This window comes from Colletotrichum abscissum (assembly GCF_030869225.1).
Source record: "Colletotrichum abscissum strain IMI 504890 chromosome Unknown Scaffold_21.1, whole genome shotgun sequence".
Lineage (NCBI taxonomy): Eukaryota > Fungi > Ascomycota > Sordariomycetes > Glomerellales > Glomerellaceae > Colletotrichum > Colletotrichum abscissum.
The window spans coordinates 348,923-365,211 of NW_026850110.1; the positions used below are offsets into that span (position 1 = coordinate 348,923).

Here is a 16,289-nt window from a genome sequence, read left to right on the forward strand (position 1 = left end):
GGGAGATTCGAATGCGGCCGCGAAATTCTAGATTTCTAGATGTGGTCTAAGCACAACTTAGGCTGGCATGACTGGGCGTCACATCGAGAGCTAGCCCCCCTTATGATTGCATGATCTTCGGGTTTTCTGGAGGATTGCGCGACGCCCCATGTGTGGCGTCGACCCAAAACACATGGTTCGGACTGCCTAGTGCTGATCCCGTCGCGCCTTGTCGAAGATGCATCCGGCTGTCTGAGACACACTGTTTCTTTGACACTTTTTTTTCGCGGAGCCGCTCCGTAGCGTTATTACGCTGACAAGGTGAATCGTGTGCCCCTGAGAAGAGAAAAAAAACATTTCTCCAAGCGATGTGACAATGAAGGATAGCGCTGCGTGTTTGCTTGGCGAGGGGAGGTTTAATAGTATCAGCTATGGCCACTTCCTATGGAATAACCTTTGAACTACTAATCGTCGACTGATCTTCAACGGCGCTCTCAAGACTTACGGCCGAGGGGAAGGTTTTGAGGCCTTTTGCCTATGTCTGTCGACGACAATATCCAAAATCGCAAGGAAACGCCCGAGACAGGAACGGAGATTCTATCACGATGAGGATCCCACCCATCGATGTGCTCATCCATTGGCCGCGGCCAAACTACATCAACCCGGAGAATCGGGGGCCGGGGCTGCTCATCATCGAGATGGTCTTTTTGGGCATCGCCATGATATGCCTCTGCCTGCGGATGTACATTAGGATTGTCAAGATTCGACAGACCTGGTGGGATGACTGGCTTATGGTTGCTGGCATGGTATTCTGCATTGGCGTCACGATTTGCGTCATTCTCGGTACGGCTCGCCCTCATCTGAAGCTGTCAAAGGCAATGTCAAAGGCAATAAGGAACCTCGAGGCTAACAATCTGCGATTAGCCACTGAACTATACGGCTGGAACCTGCATGTATGGGATGTTCCACTGTCACTGATCAAGCAAAGCCGACAGGTACGTTTTCATTTCGGCGTGATATTGGCTTTAGAGGCGTAACTCTAACGTTTGATTTATGATAGATCTCCATGGCTGCGCAGACTCTTTTCCTGTTCGCCTCCGGCTTGTCCAAGCTCTCAATTCTTGCCAGCTATCTGAGGCTCGCGGCACCGGGGACATGGTTCCAACGGCTTACTTGGGTGACTGGCGGTCTTGTCTTCACCCTCGTCTGGGTCTTTCTCATTGTGCTCTGGACGCAGTGCATGTAAGCAAACACTCTCACCCTGGACCCATTCGGATAGCAAAAAGACTGACAGACACTTCAACTACAGGCCGATATGGCACTACTGGACCCTCTTCGCCGACTGGGGAAACTGCATCCCCGAATGGCCGCCACTAGCAGGTCAAGGCATCACAAACGTCCTCACCGACGTCGCCGTGTACCTCCTCCCGATGCCGACCCTCTTCCGCCTCCAGATGCCCCTCAACCAGCGCATCAGCCTCATCATCCTCTTTGGCCTCGGCACCGTCGTCGTGCTCGCGGGCATCATGCGAACGTACTGGGTCATCCGCGTCGAAGTTTTGTATGTGGAGGACCCTTCTTACGACCTGACATGGGACGGCTTCAATATCTGGGTGTGGACCGCGCTCGAGGCGAATCTGGCGATTGTGTGCGGGTGCGCGCCGACGCTGAGGAGGCTGTTCACGGGTGGAGGTAAGGATCAGACGCCCAAGGTGCATAGTTCGATTCAGACGATTGGGAGCTCGGGGATGAAGAGGAAGAAGCATCGGTCGTTAGGTACGGGGGTGGGGCGGGAGGATGATATTGAGGAGCATGGATTGACGATGTTTGAGTCGAGGGGGACGGCTTCGGGGAATAAGTCGGTGGAGATCCATGAGCATACGCATTCAAGTCATTCATGAAGAGCAGAGCATGATGGCTTTACCACCCTAGGCTTGACATAGTCCAGGTTCAAGGTCTATTATTTCTTAATTGCAAAAAGTGCTCAACGAATTCATGAAGACCATCGATCGCCTATGACTAAGTGCGGGGCTGCGCGTGGTTGAACAATCTGAGTATCAGCAACCCTGGAGAGCTTCCCTTCGAACCACCGAGTACACACTTCTTTGAGGATCTTCCACCAGAACAACTTCAAGAAGCTGCGCGCTGTATTGGACCGTGTATCTTCATCGATGGCGTGGTGCAAGATCTCAACGTCGTCCAAGTTCTTGAACCGCCCAGCCATCAGCTCGCGGCACAACTCTGGCAGACTCGTTCTTATTAGCTCGTCGAAACAGTCTTCTGCGCGCGAGACCGTCAAACTCTCCAAGTTCTCGGTGCTTAATTCGTCAAGGTTATTGATAGTAATCCCCCCGCAGTAATTTCCTCACCCTGAGATCGAAGTTGTGACTGACAGCGGTCCGTAGAGCAGGATGAAGAGGTGACGGAGGTGTTCGAGACGAACATCCCTTGGAATTCGGAAGGAAAACGTTTCGTGAACGGGCAAGAAGGGGCACGATGTTGATTATGGTTGTGGATTGGCGAGCTCCGGTTCTCGATCGACCCGAGACGGGTGATTGGGTGTTTGGTTTCGGTATAAAAGCTATGTGTAGTTTCGTTGGTCTTGAACGCTGGAAGGGCGGGTTTCTATGGATGGATTAGACTGACGTTGAGGCTGGTCAAAACGGGGAGGTACCTTAGTCGAGGAGGAGGTGGGCAGTGAATGTGGAAATGCGGTCTTGCGGTCCGCATTCTAAGGTAAACGATAATTGTTCTAGTTGAGAAAGACAACGAGGCGGTTTGCGGCGTTGGTGGTCCATTCTTCGTCAAGGCTATTCATCCGACCACTTCATGTCTGTAGTTACGTCGTTGTGAACGTCTACACGCATGCATAACCTGTTCGCAATATCCAAACCTTTCAGAGTGGCAGCGATGTCCTTCTCTATATCTTTCAAGCTCTACCCAGGTAGCGGGTGATGACGAAAGAATCGTTCAGGGACTCGAATGTCCAACAAAAGACACAGGTCTGGCAAGACTGCTGCAGGTAACATGTCGTAGTAGCACGAGCAGAGTTCGTGGCCCGCCATCGAGTGCATGGCTCTGCACGTCCGCATCAGTCAAGCAAGGGGTGCACCACACGCGAGGACTTCGGCCAGCTTTGGTCTTTGCATGACGCCGCTGCTGTAGATGGAGAAATAATACCAGTACAAGTGTTCTGAGGACGCGTCTTGCATCGGTGCTGCTAGGTGTTGATATATCTCCAGGAGTACTTCTGACGGCAGATTGAGGATCTCGAATTTCGGCATGGCTTTGGTGGTTCGTGGTTCGTGGTTCATGTCGTTGTGTTAGAAAGGAAATCAGCAAGGAAGAGCTTGATGCATGTTAGTATGGAGTGAAGTGAAGTGTTCAAGTTTTGAGCAAGGAGTTTAGGTACCATCCCGATGGAGTCTCTTCTATATCTCTCGACGAAATAGGAAGCCTTGAGCTTCCATGTCTACCCATCTTCGTCCATGTTGAAGGCAGAGAGATGCCTGGGCTTCTTTAACCCACCAGCCATCGCTCTGGACGACCATGACGGAGAAGGTGGAAGACGAAAGATTGCGAGCCCCTTACTGCCAATGTGACGCGGGGAGGAGAATGTGTCGATGAAAGAGATGAGTCTAGACACGTTGAAGAAAACACTGTTTTAATGAGACACTTCTTTCGCAGACCATGGAGAGAAGTTTCCAGCGAGCGCTTTGACTACATTATTCTTGCAGGTCTCGACTTGGCCATTCCACAGCAAGCTTCTAAATCTCCTGGTCTGTCAGCCGTTTTCGGACTATCTAGATGAGATGGATGAGCATCGTGCAGAGACCAATCATTGCATCGATAGTTCGATACCCGTTTGGTTCTAAGTTCAAGGCCAACTTAGAGTTTCTCCAACTTTAGTTCAGACGAGTGGCGTGTGCATAAGTCCAAAGCCGTCAACGCAGAAGAGCCAAAAGCGTAAGGTCAAAAAGTCAAACAAAAGTGCCCGAAGCTCTGTCAATTTCGATAAAAGTGATCAAAACCACCAAAAGATATGCCCGAAGAATGACTTGGTCAATCGCGGTGAGGATTTGAGCCTCACGCGGGGGTCGAACCCGCAACCTTGAGATTAAGAGTCTCACGCTCTACCGATTGAGCTAGCAAGGCCGGTCTTGGATTTTTGATTGTTGAAGACACTCTCGAAATTGTGGGCTATGTTTGAAAAGGCTGTAGAGGGTAGTGGGCAGCGAATATCGCGGTTACGACTCGCGACGTCTAGGCTCCAACGTCTGGTGACAAAAGTCGAGATATCCCGCCGGCTATCCAGAGACAGCAAGGGGCTCGTTTCTATATGTACTTTTGGGTTTTCCCAATACCCATGCCAAGCCATTTTTGGCGTTAGACCGGTCGGTAAATGATATCTGGAATTGTCTCAAACATAGTGACGCTTGTGGCTTCGGCATGTTGACAAATTGCATTCCTTCCAACTCCCTCTTTGATGACTTGTACACTTGCAGCACAATCCATCAGTGTGCTTACGCAGTTACGAGCTGACAGATTCTTGCGAAAGGAATCAGGATTCGACCGTGGGAAATGGTTTCTCCTTTGTTTTGATTCTTTGGAAATTAATCGGGATGCAAAGGTGGCCTTTGCTCGAGTTTCTCTCTCACGTAATTCGCCTGCCTGGGCAGACTAAACCGGCTGCTGGGATCTTATTCATCAAAGTGCGAAGTTGCCTCGGCTCACTAGCCATTTCATTTACCAATTTCCGACACCGACACCACTCGGGTCAACCGAGAAACACAGACCAATGGTCCCCGGTGTGTCAAGTATTTTGAGAAGATGGGATTCGCGAGGATTGGACTATTTTGGGGGGTGTGTGAGTCGGCGATTGAAGCTCAGATCGGCGGATTTAGCCTAGGTCTTTTTTCATGTGGTTTCTTACCGAGCACTCCTATTTTGGAGGGGAGAAGCGCGCAGCTTGCGAGATACGCTATATCTATGGGCTACAGGCACAAAAACCGACCCTTGTCTGTTGTTTTCACAGCTGGTGCGAATGTCTATGGTTGAGCTTATTGGGTCAATTCTTTTGATTGGAGTGAAACATTCCCCAATGCTGATCCCATTCTATCAAGTTCCAAAGGCCGTTTTTTTCCTACTGTGTACCGAGTATGGCGGATCATCTGTAACTAGTCACGGTGTCACCCGAGACTAGACAAGGCATGCCAGGTTTACGGCAGTTTCTCTGTCAGAGAAGAAACGATATTTCGACAAATGTTTCAAAAGGGAGGCGCTTGGGAAGTCATCTGCCGATGATCCGTCGCATTTGACGGCCCCTCCTACCTAGTCTCCCCTCTTCCCTGACAAGCCTGAAGCCCCCTCCCATCATCCATGAGTTTAGGCATGTTTGGTGTTCGGAAACGTGGTGTCTTCGCGAAATAGCTCGCCGGCACAGGCAACGCCGCCCAACGCCGCAACGCACCGGTGGACGGGTGGACGGGGGGGCCAGGGTTGGTTGCGCAGAATGCGAGCATTGTTTCTGCATTCATCTCCTTTTTCCATTGTCTCGGTTTAGAAACGTCTCATTGGTCAGCTGTCAGACGTAGCTGAAGCCCGACACCATGAAGCATGAGCCATTGACAGGGCCTAGAATCCAGACGAATCCAGAGACGCTAGTTGCTCATGTCATTATCCGAGCCCTAACAATTTAGCTCGTGACAATCAAATCGTCTGATTTGTTAGGCGGACGGCAACGGGCGGAGGTTTTCGGTTCCCCCCAAAGTGTCGATGTCAAGATTCGAGTATCTGTACTTGACTCTCTCTATAACTTAGATGAGTAGAAAGAGTGAGACGATGATGAAGAAGAGTAATCCGTAGAAATACGGCACAGTAAGAGGCACAAGAGATAATTATGGACAAAAGTCCTTTTTGCATAACCGTCATCATCCCACCCCCGTCCAACAGACACAACTTGAACATGGCACAGCCGCGCTCGCATTCCCTTCTTGGGTCATCAATCTCATCAACACCCGACGGTACACTACACGCCCCCCTCCCTCCCCCCGGTCTTCTCGACGCCAAGTCCAAGTGACCAAAAAAATTAGCGCCCTGTTGGATCGGCCATAAGAAGCACAGGCGTACCAGGTCCTCCTCAGGTGACAACTGCAGCTGTGCAGGGGAGGGGAGAAGCCCGAAGAATTCAATTTGGTAAAGAAACGCATCTTGTTGGTGGTGCGGCGGTGGTGGCCGCGGCGGCCCCCAAATTTGCACCCAAATTTGACCCAAATTGAGGACAAGTCGCAAGCAGAGAAGAGCCAAAAAGAATACTTTGTAGGTAGTCGACTGGACGCAGGGAGAGACAGGGGAACAAGAGTGACACCGCAACCCGCGCCGCCCACCCACGCCGCGCACTGCGCCTGCGCCTGTGCCTGTGCCTTGCGCGTAGGAAGCAGAACGGTGAAGCAGAACCAGAACCAGAATTACCTAGGTAGGTAAGAAACCAGACCATGCCAGACCAGGCAGTGCCGCAGGCAGGAATTTGCTGCTCAGTCACCTTTTAGTCGAGGGGGAGAGGGGCCGGAGGGCGGAGGGGAAGGGGGCGGGCAGACAAAAAGAGAAGAAGAAGAACGAGGAGGAGAACAAGAAAGAGGCAGAGGAGAGGAAAAACTAAGCAAGTAGCCTATAGACAGAGACAGACAGACAAGACAAACACGAACCAATCTCACCCATCCTTCAGCCTCGGCCAGTTGCGTCCTTGCGACCTGCATCTTGCGTCTAGTCTGCCTGGCCTCATCGGCGCGGCTGATTTTCTGCCCCTCCAAAACTTGAAACGCAACAACTTACTGCTCTCTTGGTTTTTTTTCTTTGTCCCTTATCCCTTTTTCCTTCTAGATCTTCAGAAGAGAGTAGCCTTGCCTCCCGTCACCCTCGTTCTCCTCCTCTTTTTTCCCGCCAGGCCCCCAGCCGCAGCCGCAGCCTCCGGGTCTTCGGAAACTTCCTGCACCACACGCGCACACACACACACCCAAATCCCGCACGCATTTGCCGCGAGCTGTCGAACGTGCTTTGTGCGGGTACTCGGACCTGGGTCCGGGTTTTTTTTTACCTTCTCAACCTTCCCGCCTGCCAGCTGGAGCAAGCACACGCGGGACGGTAGAGTCCAGACCAGAGCAGAGCAAAGCGGAACAGGCATAATGACACGGAAGGGCCAGCCAAAGGTTCGCACAGGTTGTTTAACTTGCAAGTGAGTTTCTTTTCTCGTACTATATTTCCTCTTTTTTCACTTTGACTTTTTCTTTCTTGATCGGCGATCTGGAGGGTGGCTGCTGCGCGGCGCTGCCTTGGCTTCAGCCCGAAATCCCAGCCTCGGGCGGAACGTGTTATATCCCTCAAAAAGTCGGATGACTTCCGGCCGGTCTCCGGATTGTCTCCGGGGCTGGAGTTTTCAACCGGGGCCGGCTGCCGAGACGAGACTGGACGAGCGGCCCCGTCTCCGGTTGCGTATGTACGGTGGTATACATGTATATGGTGTGTGTAAGGTGTGCCGTACCGTGTGCGCGCGTTGTAGAATGTGTTGTATGTGAGAGTGTGTGATGTGCGTGTGTGACCGAGCGGTCACCGGGCCTCACCCTCCGTCTCCGTCTCCGTTCCCACATTCACAATCCCGTCCTCAAGAAGAAAAAGGAACACCTCCCTCCCTCCGTCATTCAGTCATTTTCGCCATTCTTACTTCTCTCTCTTCTCCCATTCAAATAGGTCACGCAAGGTAAAGTGCGATGAAGCAAAACCGGCGTGCGCGCGCTGCACCAGCACCGGCCGCAAATGCGAGGGCTACGCCGTCGTCGTCCCCAGCAACCGGGCCATCGCCCGCGCCCGCTCGCGCACTACGAGGCTGAGAGACGCGCTCGCGCAGGCCAGGGCGGGCTGGGAATTCGAATCGGACCAGGCCACCGTGGAGTACTTTGCCCGGGACGTCGCCCCCAACCTGCCGCAGAACTTTGAAAACAAGTTCTGGTCCGACCTCGTGCCGCGCCTGAGTAAGTCGGAGCCCGCCGTGAGGCATGCCATGGCTGCCATTGGCAGTCTTTTCCCGCAGCGAGGACCCCCGAGTAACTCGATCCAAGGAGCGACGATAAAGTCGGCGACGACGACAGCGGCGACGGCAACGACTGCCGATGGAGGGAGAGGGAATCCGCAGGCCGACGAGCATTATGGCAAGGCGTTGCGGTTGATGGCCAACAAGGTCGCGCCGGAGAGGGGGTTTGAGGATGTCCAGACGACGTTAGGAACAACTACCACCACTAGGACGACTTCGACGACGACGACGACGATACGAAACGACAGTAGCAGGTCCTTCGGATCACCCAGCAACCGTTCATCCCCGAGCCTGTCCTCCGCCGGACCGTCATCAGCAATCCAATCCCCGGCAGCTATGACGCCAGGCATCTCGAGCATACCAGAGCTCGCAGAACCAGACCGGCAAGACACCCTCACGCCGACGAACCCCTTCACATCACCCCAAAGCCAAGCCGGCGGCGACGACCCCGACGACGACATGACGCAGCCAAACGACGTGGACGTCGTCCTCTCCTGCTGCATCCTCTTCATCGCCACGGAATTCCTCCGCAAGAGCTTCGACGCCGCCATGCAGCACCTCGCCAGCGGCATCAACATCCTCAATAACGTAGACTACGACGAGCTGGAACAAGACACCCTCGACGAAATCGTCCCGAAATTCCACCGCCTCAGCATCATCCAGCTCTGCTACTACGACAAACCGGGCTTCCCCTCACTCAACCTCCAACACGGCGGCGGCACCGGCGGCGGCGGCGTAGGAAGCCTCGGCGGGCTGGGATCCAGGTACAACCTTGGCCCCTTTGACAAGAGCAGTAGCATCTACCTCCCCAAACGCGCCGTCGACCCGATCCTCCTCGACGCCATCCGCTACATCCGCTCCGCCGACCCCGGATCGCAGACCGACTCCCGCCTCGCCTCAAAGGGCCCCGTCATGTCCGAGGAGCAAAAACACATCTGCGTCTCGCTCGACCGCTGGCACGCCGCCTTCCTCGCCTTTGTCGAGAACCCCCGCAAAGACGCCGACGGCGACCGTCCCCTGCCGAAGCATCAGGGTCTCATCTGCGCCGAGACGGAGATGAAGTACCAGGCGGCCAAGATCTGCATCAGCGTCTGCCGGTCCCACGACGAGTCTGTGTACGACTGCTTCAAGGAGAATTTCGCGCGCATCGTCGTGCTCGCGCGGTTGATCCTCGACAGCTGCCCGGACGTGCCACCCGAGACGCCGGACGATTTCCAATTCGATTTTAAACCGAGTTTCCTCTCCCTTGTCGAGTTTGTGATTGTTAAATGCCGCTGGCTCGATATACGGTACCAGGCGTGGCTCATTGCGTGGGAACTCGCCATGGGAAGGCGGGAGCCCGTGACGCTGGGCGAGGGACATGAGCTGCACTACATCGGGAAGCGGATGATTGAGCGGGAACACAACGTCAGCATCGAGGAGGTGACGAGGCAGAACGCCAGCCTGTTTTCGTTGCCGGCCGAGGAGATGCGTGTCAAGGACTACCTTAGCGATGCCCGGTTCGCGGATTTGGTCCAGGCGGACGACAAACAGGATAAATCATCGTCGGCAGCCGCGGTACAGGTCCCGTACACCCAACGTCTGCTGCTGCGCTGCGGCAGCTGTGAGTTGGATCAGCTTGCCGGCTGGATGGAGGGCTACGAGTTTTCGGGGAGGGAGCAGTGAAAGAGGGACGAGTCATGGGTTTGAAAAGAGTTCATGTTTGTGTTTCCTGCCGGTCCGAGAGGGCAAAGCGCAATGGCATCCCTCCCTTTCCCACCTTATTCTTCTTCTCTTCTTTTTTGCATATTATTACCATGAGCGTGGACTGCCCTGCTTCGATCATAGCGACGAGGATTAAGATTTTAGAAGACTCTACTTGGCCCAAGACTATAGGCATTTGTATCGTATCTACTCGCTGGCGCGGAAACATGCTCGAGAAAAAACGACCTTTCTGGGTCAAAATGTTAAATTGGCGCCATCACTGTTGGCATCAACAGATACATACCTTACCTTACTCTACTTTATTCAACAAAATCACAAGCCACAAACCGTTCATTTTCAAACTCATCATCTCGTAATTCTTTGTTTCCAGCCATGACCAGTTTCTTTGTCCGCGCGCTTCAAGGTCAAAGAGGGCAGAGAACCGATGCGTTTGTTCACGTCAATAAGAACAAATAGCAGTATGTCAATCAACAAGGTTGACGGTACAGGTTCCATGACTCGAGTTGATCTACATTGCCACACTCTATACAATGAGCACATCCACTTCAAAACGAAGATCACTTGCCCGGTGGGGAGAAACAAGTGGAAACAGGGACTTATTGTCGGCCTCGGTCGCGCCTCCGCGACTCGATGCGCTGGAGAGAAGTGTGCTCTTGACTCTCAACCGATAAGTCTATCCTGAGATTCTCTCTCAATAGAAGTCTTGGACCATTACATCTCGTACAGCGTCTGTAAACGCACCATTTGTAATAGACTTCCCAGTCCCGCTCTCCCTCCCGCCTCCCCCCTCGTCTCGAGCGACATCGTAGTATCCTTGCGAAGCATAGCCCATCACTCCAGATCCAGCCGTCCGACTCGACATGATTGGCTCGACCCCGGGTTCTTTACCGCCTTCGCATCGAATCGGGTAATTGATGTAAAGACACAATGACTCGGCGAGTACTTGGAATCCCAGGTAATAGAGGGAGGGGATAAATCCGGGGACCCGGAGTTGCCACTTCTCCAACTCCGGGGGGCGCGGGAAGCTGTGGGTTCCTGGCCTCTGCTGGCCTGCGGCGTTGCTTGCTTCTCGAACTTTTCCAAAGTCTTGGCATCCCTACGTGACATGACGTTGATGAGATGCTCGTTTACCGTGCAACACTTCAACCTACTTTTGAGGGTTTGCTCGTGAGCAGCAACTAGGAGGCAAGTTGACTAAGAGATACGGCTCCTTGGCGACTCCTAACTCGCACTCACCCCAGGCTCCTAGCGATTCGGCCGCGATTGCCTAAGACTCTGTACTCGAGATTGCGTTTTTTTTTAGCCATGTTGAATCAAGTTCAGCGGAAATCGGGGAACCGCGAAGACGGATTGTAACTCATCACGAACCGAACCGGGAGTTCATGCGATCAACGGGTATGCGGCAGGGAGATGCTGCCCCAAAGGGGGAATACAACGAGTCAGTTAATTCATATTCAACTGTATTGAGGGGTGAATTGAGAGTGGGTGAAGCTCGGATGAGTCCCGTCTCATTCATACGTGAGTTGAGATAAGCTTTTCGAGTCTGAACTTTATTACTCTTTCTTACGACACAAAGTTGCGTAAACCAGGGGTGCTCCTCTCCTATACCACCCAGATCATCTTTTACCCCATCCTTTTCGGTAGCTGAGCAGTGGTCATATTACCCGGTCCCATGGCTTCTCAGGCCACTTTCTTGGCCACGGATCGTGGATGATGTTTCCCACACCAGCTGGAATTTCTAGGCGAGCGTCTGTGACAGAACTCTTCTTTCTCTCTGTGAAGGCCTAATCTCACGTACTTCTCAGAGATGGTGCAGTATTCGTGGTCTGGAGGAAACCAGTCTCGGATATGTCTCTGTAGTTCACAGCGCTCGAGCCCACACTTTGCGCAGCAGGAGGGTGGTCGCGGCTGCGGATGGGATATCGGTTGCTCGTTTGCCAGCGTGGCATCGTCCGTAGGGTCAGTCACAGTCATCGCCGTTGTTGCGTCGATGGACTTGAAGGCCGACAAAGCGGATGCTGACCTCCGTGCCCATTCTCGGTGGTCCGGCCTCGGACGTCTCGTGGCGAGCTGGACAGTGCCATGTCGTCGTCGATGAAGGGTATAGAAGTAGCGGCTTGCCAACCCGAGACACGTACTATCGATGGGGTCGAGAAAGTCGATGATGCTGTGGTGGAGTTCGGGTGGTAAGTCAGTGATTGTGAGCGTTTGCTGAGCTTCTTCTACACGTCGGGTGAATTGCTTTCTGAAATTCAGTTCTGCTGGCGAACGGAGTGGACTTGTTTCTTGTTGGTGTTGCAAGCAAACGCGAGATTTGCGAGTCGTGAGAGAAAGATGCCTGTTTTGTGTTGGACGAGCAGAGCGAGTGAGGCGTTGGAGCATCGGATATGAGCGTGATAATGAGATGAGTGGACGAACTTTGAGGAGTTCCATCTTATCGTTCATGTCCATCGTGAGGTCTCGAGCTTCCTCGAGCTTCCGTTTTCTTTTCTTTTTAAAGATGTGTTTGCTTCGTGTACTGAGGTCTACTAAATGAAACGTTTCGCAACAACCAAGCATGTGAGTTCGGGTAAGCGTGTTATAGAGGAATTCCGTCGCTGCTTAGAGAGATTGCAAGCAGGCTGTCACCTCTCACCACCTCACATACATCCAACTGGACCATTCGGAGATGGCTAAACCCCGCATCGTGAGCCTCCTTACCCGCGCAACAGGGCGAGCGCTACAAACGAGGCAACATCAGCACGACCCAATGACAGTCGGAATCACGATGTGTAACATATCATCACATGTCGTGATTCTTGAGCCACTGAACCCCCTTGTGCGGAGAAGAGGAGATCGCCTGGGGAATGAAACATGAGAAAGGCTGAGGTCCTGCCTCGTGACCACCGTCGTGAGAAAGCCTCGTTTGTGATACGTGGAATGCGGCTGTATCCCCGAATGGGGTAATCTGTCATACAGGAGCCTATTTCCCCCAGAATCGTAATGGGTGCGCCACCTCGGATGCATTGAAGACATGACGAACTTTGTCTCACCACACCATACAAGTTCACGATCGGTCTGAACCGGCACAGCCTCAGAGCCACACGCCACACAGCCTTGGCAATGGTCACCAAGTTGTCCTCAACACCACTGACCGCTCCGTGGCTGGAGACAAGTCTAATTTCCACGCGGAATAGCTAGCCGTCCCGCCTCATATAAGTAATCAAATTGCCAAAAAAACCAAAAAGCAAAAGAGTTCACCCCCCCGGTGGCGAATGGGGGCTACATCTCTGGTGCTCAAGCTGGGACTCGAACCTAGATCCTAGCGTAGGCTAAGCCAGTTGAACAGGCTCGCCCGTAACCATCCCGCCAAACGGCAGTTTGACCTGACCTCACAGGCCTGTGAGGCGCCTGCTGCCGTTGGTGACAGGAATGGACCTGACGGGGTATATGAAGGCCTGGCATCAGTCTCGAGGCAGGTGTGAAAGATGCGAGACCAGGACGCGCCTTCTCCTTCTAGGTTCTCGGCGTTGGCATCTCCATGAATCATCGGGATGTACCTTGGTTTCATGCCTACCTCATTCCACAGTCACGACGGCTCGGTTCACGCGAGGTCGATGTAGCATAGCAGCAGGACTTGAGTCCTCGAACACTAGGGAAGATGGAACTTTTCACACAAAGCAAGCGACTTGGAAATTTCTTCTCCAACCAGCCATTTCATATCTGAAAGGGGTATCACCGCGTATGTATCACGCCAAAACCCAAAGACTGTTTCCTCGCTGAGGAGACAGACACCACTTGGCCCAAAAAACAACATCCCGTCGTAGCCCAAACGCCTTCCACCCAAAAAGCTGACCAGAGAAACAAATCCGAGCAATTATTCCAAAGCTATCCCTCCCCGAAGTAGAACATTTCATTCTTCCGCTTACGAAAGTGATACCACATTCGGACCCCATCCAGCTTGATCTGGTGGCCCGGCTGAAACGAGACCTCGGCCCACGCGCGCCTGTTGGACGTCATGTAGCCAGGATACTCGACCATGGCCTCTTCGGGTTCGTAGCAGTAGTACGTGATCTCCAAGGGCTCTGAGAAACGAACGGTGGGCTTGGTAATGGTGTAGTTGCTCACGGGGACGTCCGCGTCTTTGCTGTTGCTCCTGGCAAGCTCTGCCTCGACAGTCTCTGCATGAACTCGGTCTCTGTATGCTGTCATCTGTCCCCTGTGGTGATATTTGCGAAAAAACTTTTTCACAAAGCCGATTTCTTCGTGCCAGGAGCCTTTGTCTGTGAAAGGGAAAGCGCAATTAGTCAACAGCCTTTTGATTCATGCAGCGAAACAAGTGGAGGATGGACAAAGTGAATGAGGCGTGCAGAAGAGCAAAAGCAGGGAAAGACGACTAAGGAATAGGAAGCAACAAACAGAAGTAGCCAGGGGAATCACTGCCAAGGTACTTGTGATTCGGGTCGGTTGACTTGTTCTTGAGGCAAGACCGCTTCGGCTTAGGTGCAGAAGACGACGATGATACGCTGCCGCCACCGCTGCTGCCCCATTTGAACTCGACCAGCTCCATCGTGGGATCCGTTGCGAGCTCCAATGGGGGCGCTGTCGTTACTTCGATGATGACGGGATTCATGTTCATCTTCCAGTTACCTTCCTTTCACCTCTGTGGAGGAGCAGAAGCTGCAGGAAGGGTTCAGTGATCCCAAAAAGCAAAAAAGCAAAAATGTCGACAGGCCCAATAGCTGTACGATGCTGGTAGAGAAAAAATGATCAACTCGCTATTTGCCGTGTTTGGCGATCAAGGTAGCAAAGCTTGCGGAAAAGGTGTTGTATTGGGTGGGAAAGTGAATGGTAAGGTGCGGCGGGAGAAGTTGCGACGGCAAGTTGGAATTTTTGGGAGAGGGATGGAGGATGTGAAAGAAGGTGGGCCCAAAAGGTGAGGCTGAAGAGTCGTCGGGTGGTGAATTATTTTGGGAAGGTGAAGTTGAGAAATTTCCTGTCTCTGTCTTCCCTCTTTGTTGGCAATTGCATGGTCGACGGAAGTTGCCCTCCTCTCTCTCACCTGGTGTAAGACAAAGGCAGGTGCGATGGGGACTTGGGATAAACTTTGTATTTGGTGTGATTGTAAATCATCAATGCACTTGATTATTGCTTTGAGCAGACTTGGTATATATCTTCTCGATGCTAAGGTTGACGTTCTGACCATCCTGAGTCCTGGCATGTTTTTTCTCATCACGATGTTTGGGAGTCATTGTATCCAAAATATTTTCCTGGAGATACAAATTTCTCTTTCAATTCGTCTCTGTGGTAGTAAATTGGAAGGAGGAAGGGTTGTATTGGATACTAAGGAAGACAGATTATGTGGCCACCTTATTCTTCTGTCTTGGATAATGGCGTCGCATGTGAGCCTCCGAAACCCTCCACCGCCTCTCACTGCAAGCCCAATGCCTCATAATCGACGGTTGCAAGTACACCCTCCACTGTCCAGTCGTGTGGGTCAAGTTCATCGGGCTTGGCCTGCTCGTCTTCCTTGTCCTGTTCGTCTTCCTCGACTTGCTCGTTTACCTCGGGCCGTCCATCAGCCTCGACTTGCTCATCAGCCTTGGCTCGTTCATCCCCAGTGCAAGGTCTATCCAGGACAGGCATCTGAACAATCAAGTCAACAAGATACTTTGACTCCTCCTCCCTCTCCCTCTTCTCCTTCTCCTCTTTACTCTCGATGGTAGGTAGTAAGAGAGTCTTCCACATCTTCCTGTCATCCTCAGGGGTGAACACCCGATGCTGGAAGTAATCGCCGTGGTGATTTTCCTTGGCAATCTTCCGCTGTCTATGACACTGCAGATACTCGTGTCGCTGAGCGAGATCCATAAGTTTCTCGTAATTGGGGTGTCTCTCTACCACGGGTTGCCGCTTCCATATGTTCCTATCTGAGAGGAAATCCTTGATGGCCATCCAGAGGTTAGATGCCATGATGTAGATCCCGAGTAGCTTGAGGAACAGGGGCGAAGGCTCTCGATCTGGAGGAGCGTCCGCGTTTGTGGCGGTATTCGCAGGAGTATCAGCAGAGGTACCGAGAGCGAGAGGGCTACTGCTCGTCGACATAGTGGACACGCTTCTTTGTAGAGAGTGTTTTGATCGTTATGAGCGAGTTGAGCAGTATCTCGATGGTGATGACGAGGCTGCAGAGGAAGGCGATATCCCAGACGACGGACATTAGCGGCGGATGAGGATGAACAAGTATTCGATGGCAGGTGGTCTTCGCTGTTGCGGAAGTTTTCTTTATTCTGTAATGAATATTCGAAAAGCTAGAGTCGATGATGAATGGACGTTGTTTTCTGGAGAATAAAATGTTAGTTGTCATTCACAATACATTCTCTCCCTCCCCTGTCTCCCGAACCCGAGATTGCAAGCGAGGAACAGGTGATCACATACAATTCTTTTTGCCGATCGATTTGCGCTGCTCTACTCTAGGAGACAGTTGCGGCATCCGGCATTTTATACCAGTCTAGCCCTCTACTCGGAAATAGGTCGATGCTAGACCATC

The 16,289-nt window shown here is 52.5% G+C and overlaps 6 protein-coding genes across 6 annotated transcripts; 2 read left to right on the forward strand and 4 right to left on the reverse strand.

Annotated features, from left to right (window-relative positions):
* Positions 1-479: 479 nt before the first annotated feature.
* CABS01_09031 (uncharacterized protein) lies at positions 480-2,339 on the forward strand (the record flags this gene model as incomplete). The annotated part of the gene is made up of 5 exons (XM_060542389.1): positions 480-822; positions 904-974; positions 1,040-1,221; positions 1,289-1,869; positions 2,041-2,339. Coding segments are annotated over 5 exons (1,476 nt in total), but the record flags the coding sequence as incomplete, so codon positions are not given.
* A 3,570-nt stretch (positions 2,340-5,909) lies between these two features.
* CABS01_09032 (uncharacterized protein) lies at positions 5,910-6,188 on the reverse strand (the record flags this gene model as incomplete). The annotated part of the gene is made up of 2 exons (XM_060542390.1): positions 5,910-6,034; positions 6,089-6,188. 2 exons carry the CDS (start codon positions 6,186-6,188, stop codon positions 5,910-5,912), a joined length of 225 nt encoding a protein of 74 aa, XP_060400671.1.
* Positions 6,189-7,160: 972 nt separating this feature from the next.
* CABS01_09033 (uncharacterized protein) lies at positions 7,161-9,727 on the forward strand (the record flags this gene model as incomplete). The annotated part of the gene is made up of 4 exons (XM_060542391.1): positions 7,161-7,184; positions 7,364-7,467; positions 7,723-8,003; positions 8,379-9,727. The coding sequence occupies 4 exons, from the start codon at positions 7,161-7,163 to the stop codon at positions 9,725-9,727; spliced, it is 1,758 nt and encodes a 585-aa protein (XP_060400672.1).
* Positions 9,728-11,446: 1,719 nt separating this feature from the next.
* On the reverse strand, positions 11,447-12,217 carry CABS01_09034 (uncharacterized protein; the record flags this gene model as incomplete). The annotated part of the gene is made up of 1 exon (XM_060542392.1): positions 11,447-12,217. One exon carries the CDS (start codon positions 12,215-12,217, stop codon positions 11,447-11,449), a length of 771 nt encoding a protein of 256 aa, XP_060400673.1.
* A 1,416-nt stretch (positions 12,218-13,633) lies between these two features.
* On the reverse strand, positions 13,634-14,384 carry CABS01_09035 (uncharacterized protein; the record flags this gene model as incomplete). Its single annotated transcript, XM_060542393.1, has 2 exons — positions 13,634-14,028; positions 14,165-14,384. 2 exons carry the CDS (start codon positions 14,382-14,384, stop codon positions 13,634-13,636), a joined length of 615 nt encoding a protein of 204 aa, XP_060400674.1.
* A 791-nt stretch (positions 14,385-15,175) lies between these two features.
* Positions 15,176-15,847, reverse strand: CABS01_09036 (uncharacterized protein; the record flags this gene model as incomplete). The annotated part of the gene is made up of 1 exon (XM_060542394.1): positions 15,176-15,847. One exon carries the CDS (start codon positions 15,845-15,847, stop codon positions 15,176-15,178), a length of 672 nt encoding a protein of 223 aa, XP_060400675.1.
* Between the last annotated feature and the right edge of the window lie 442 nt (positions 15,848-16,289).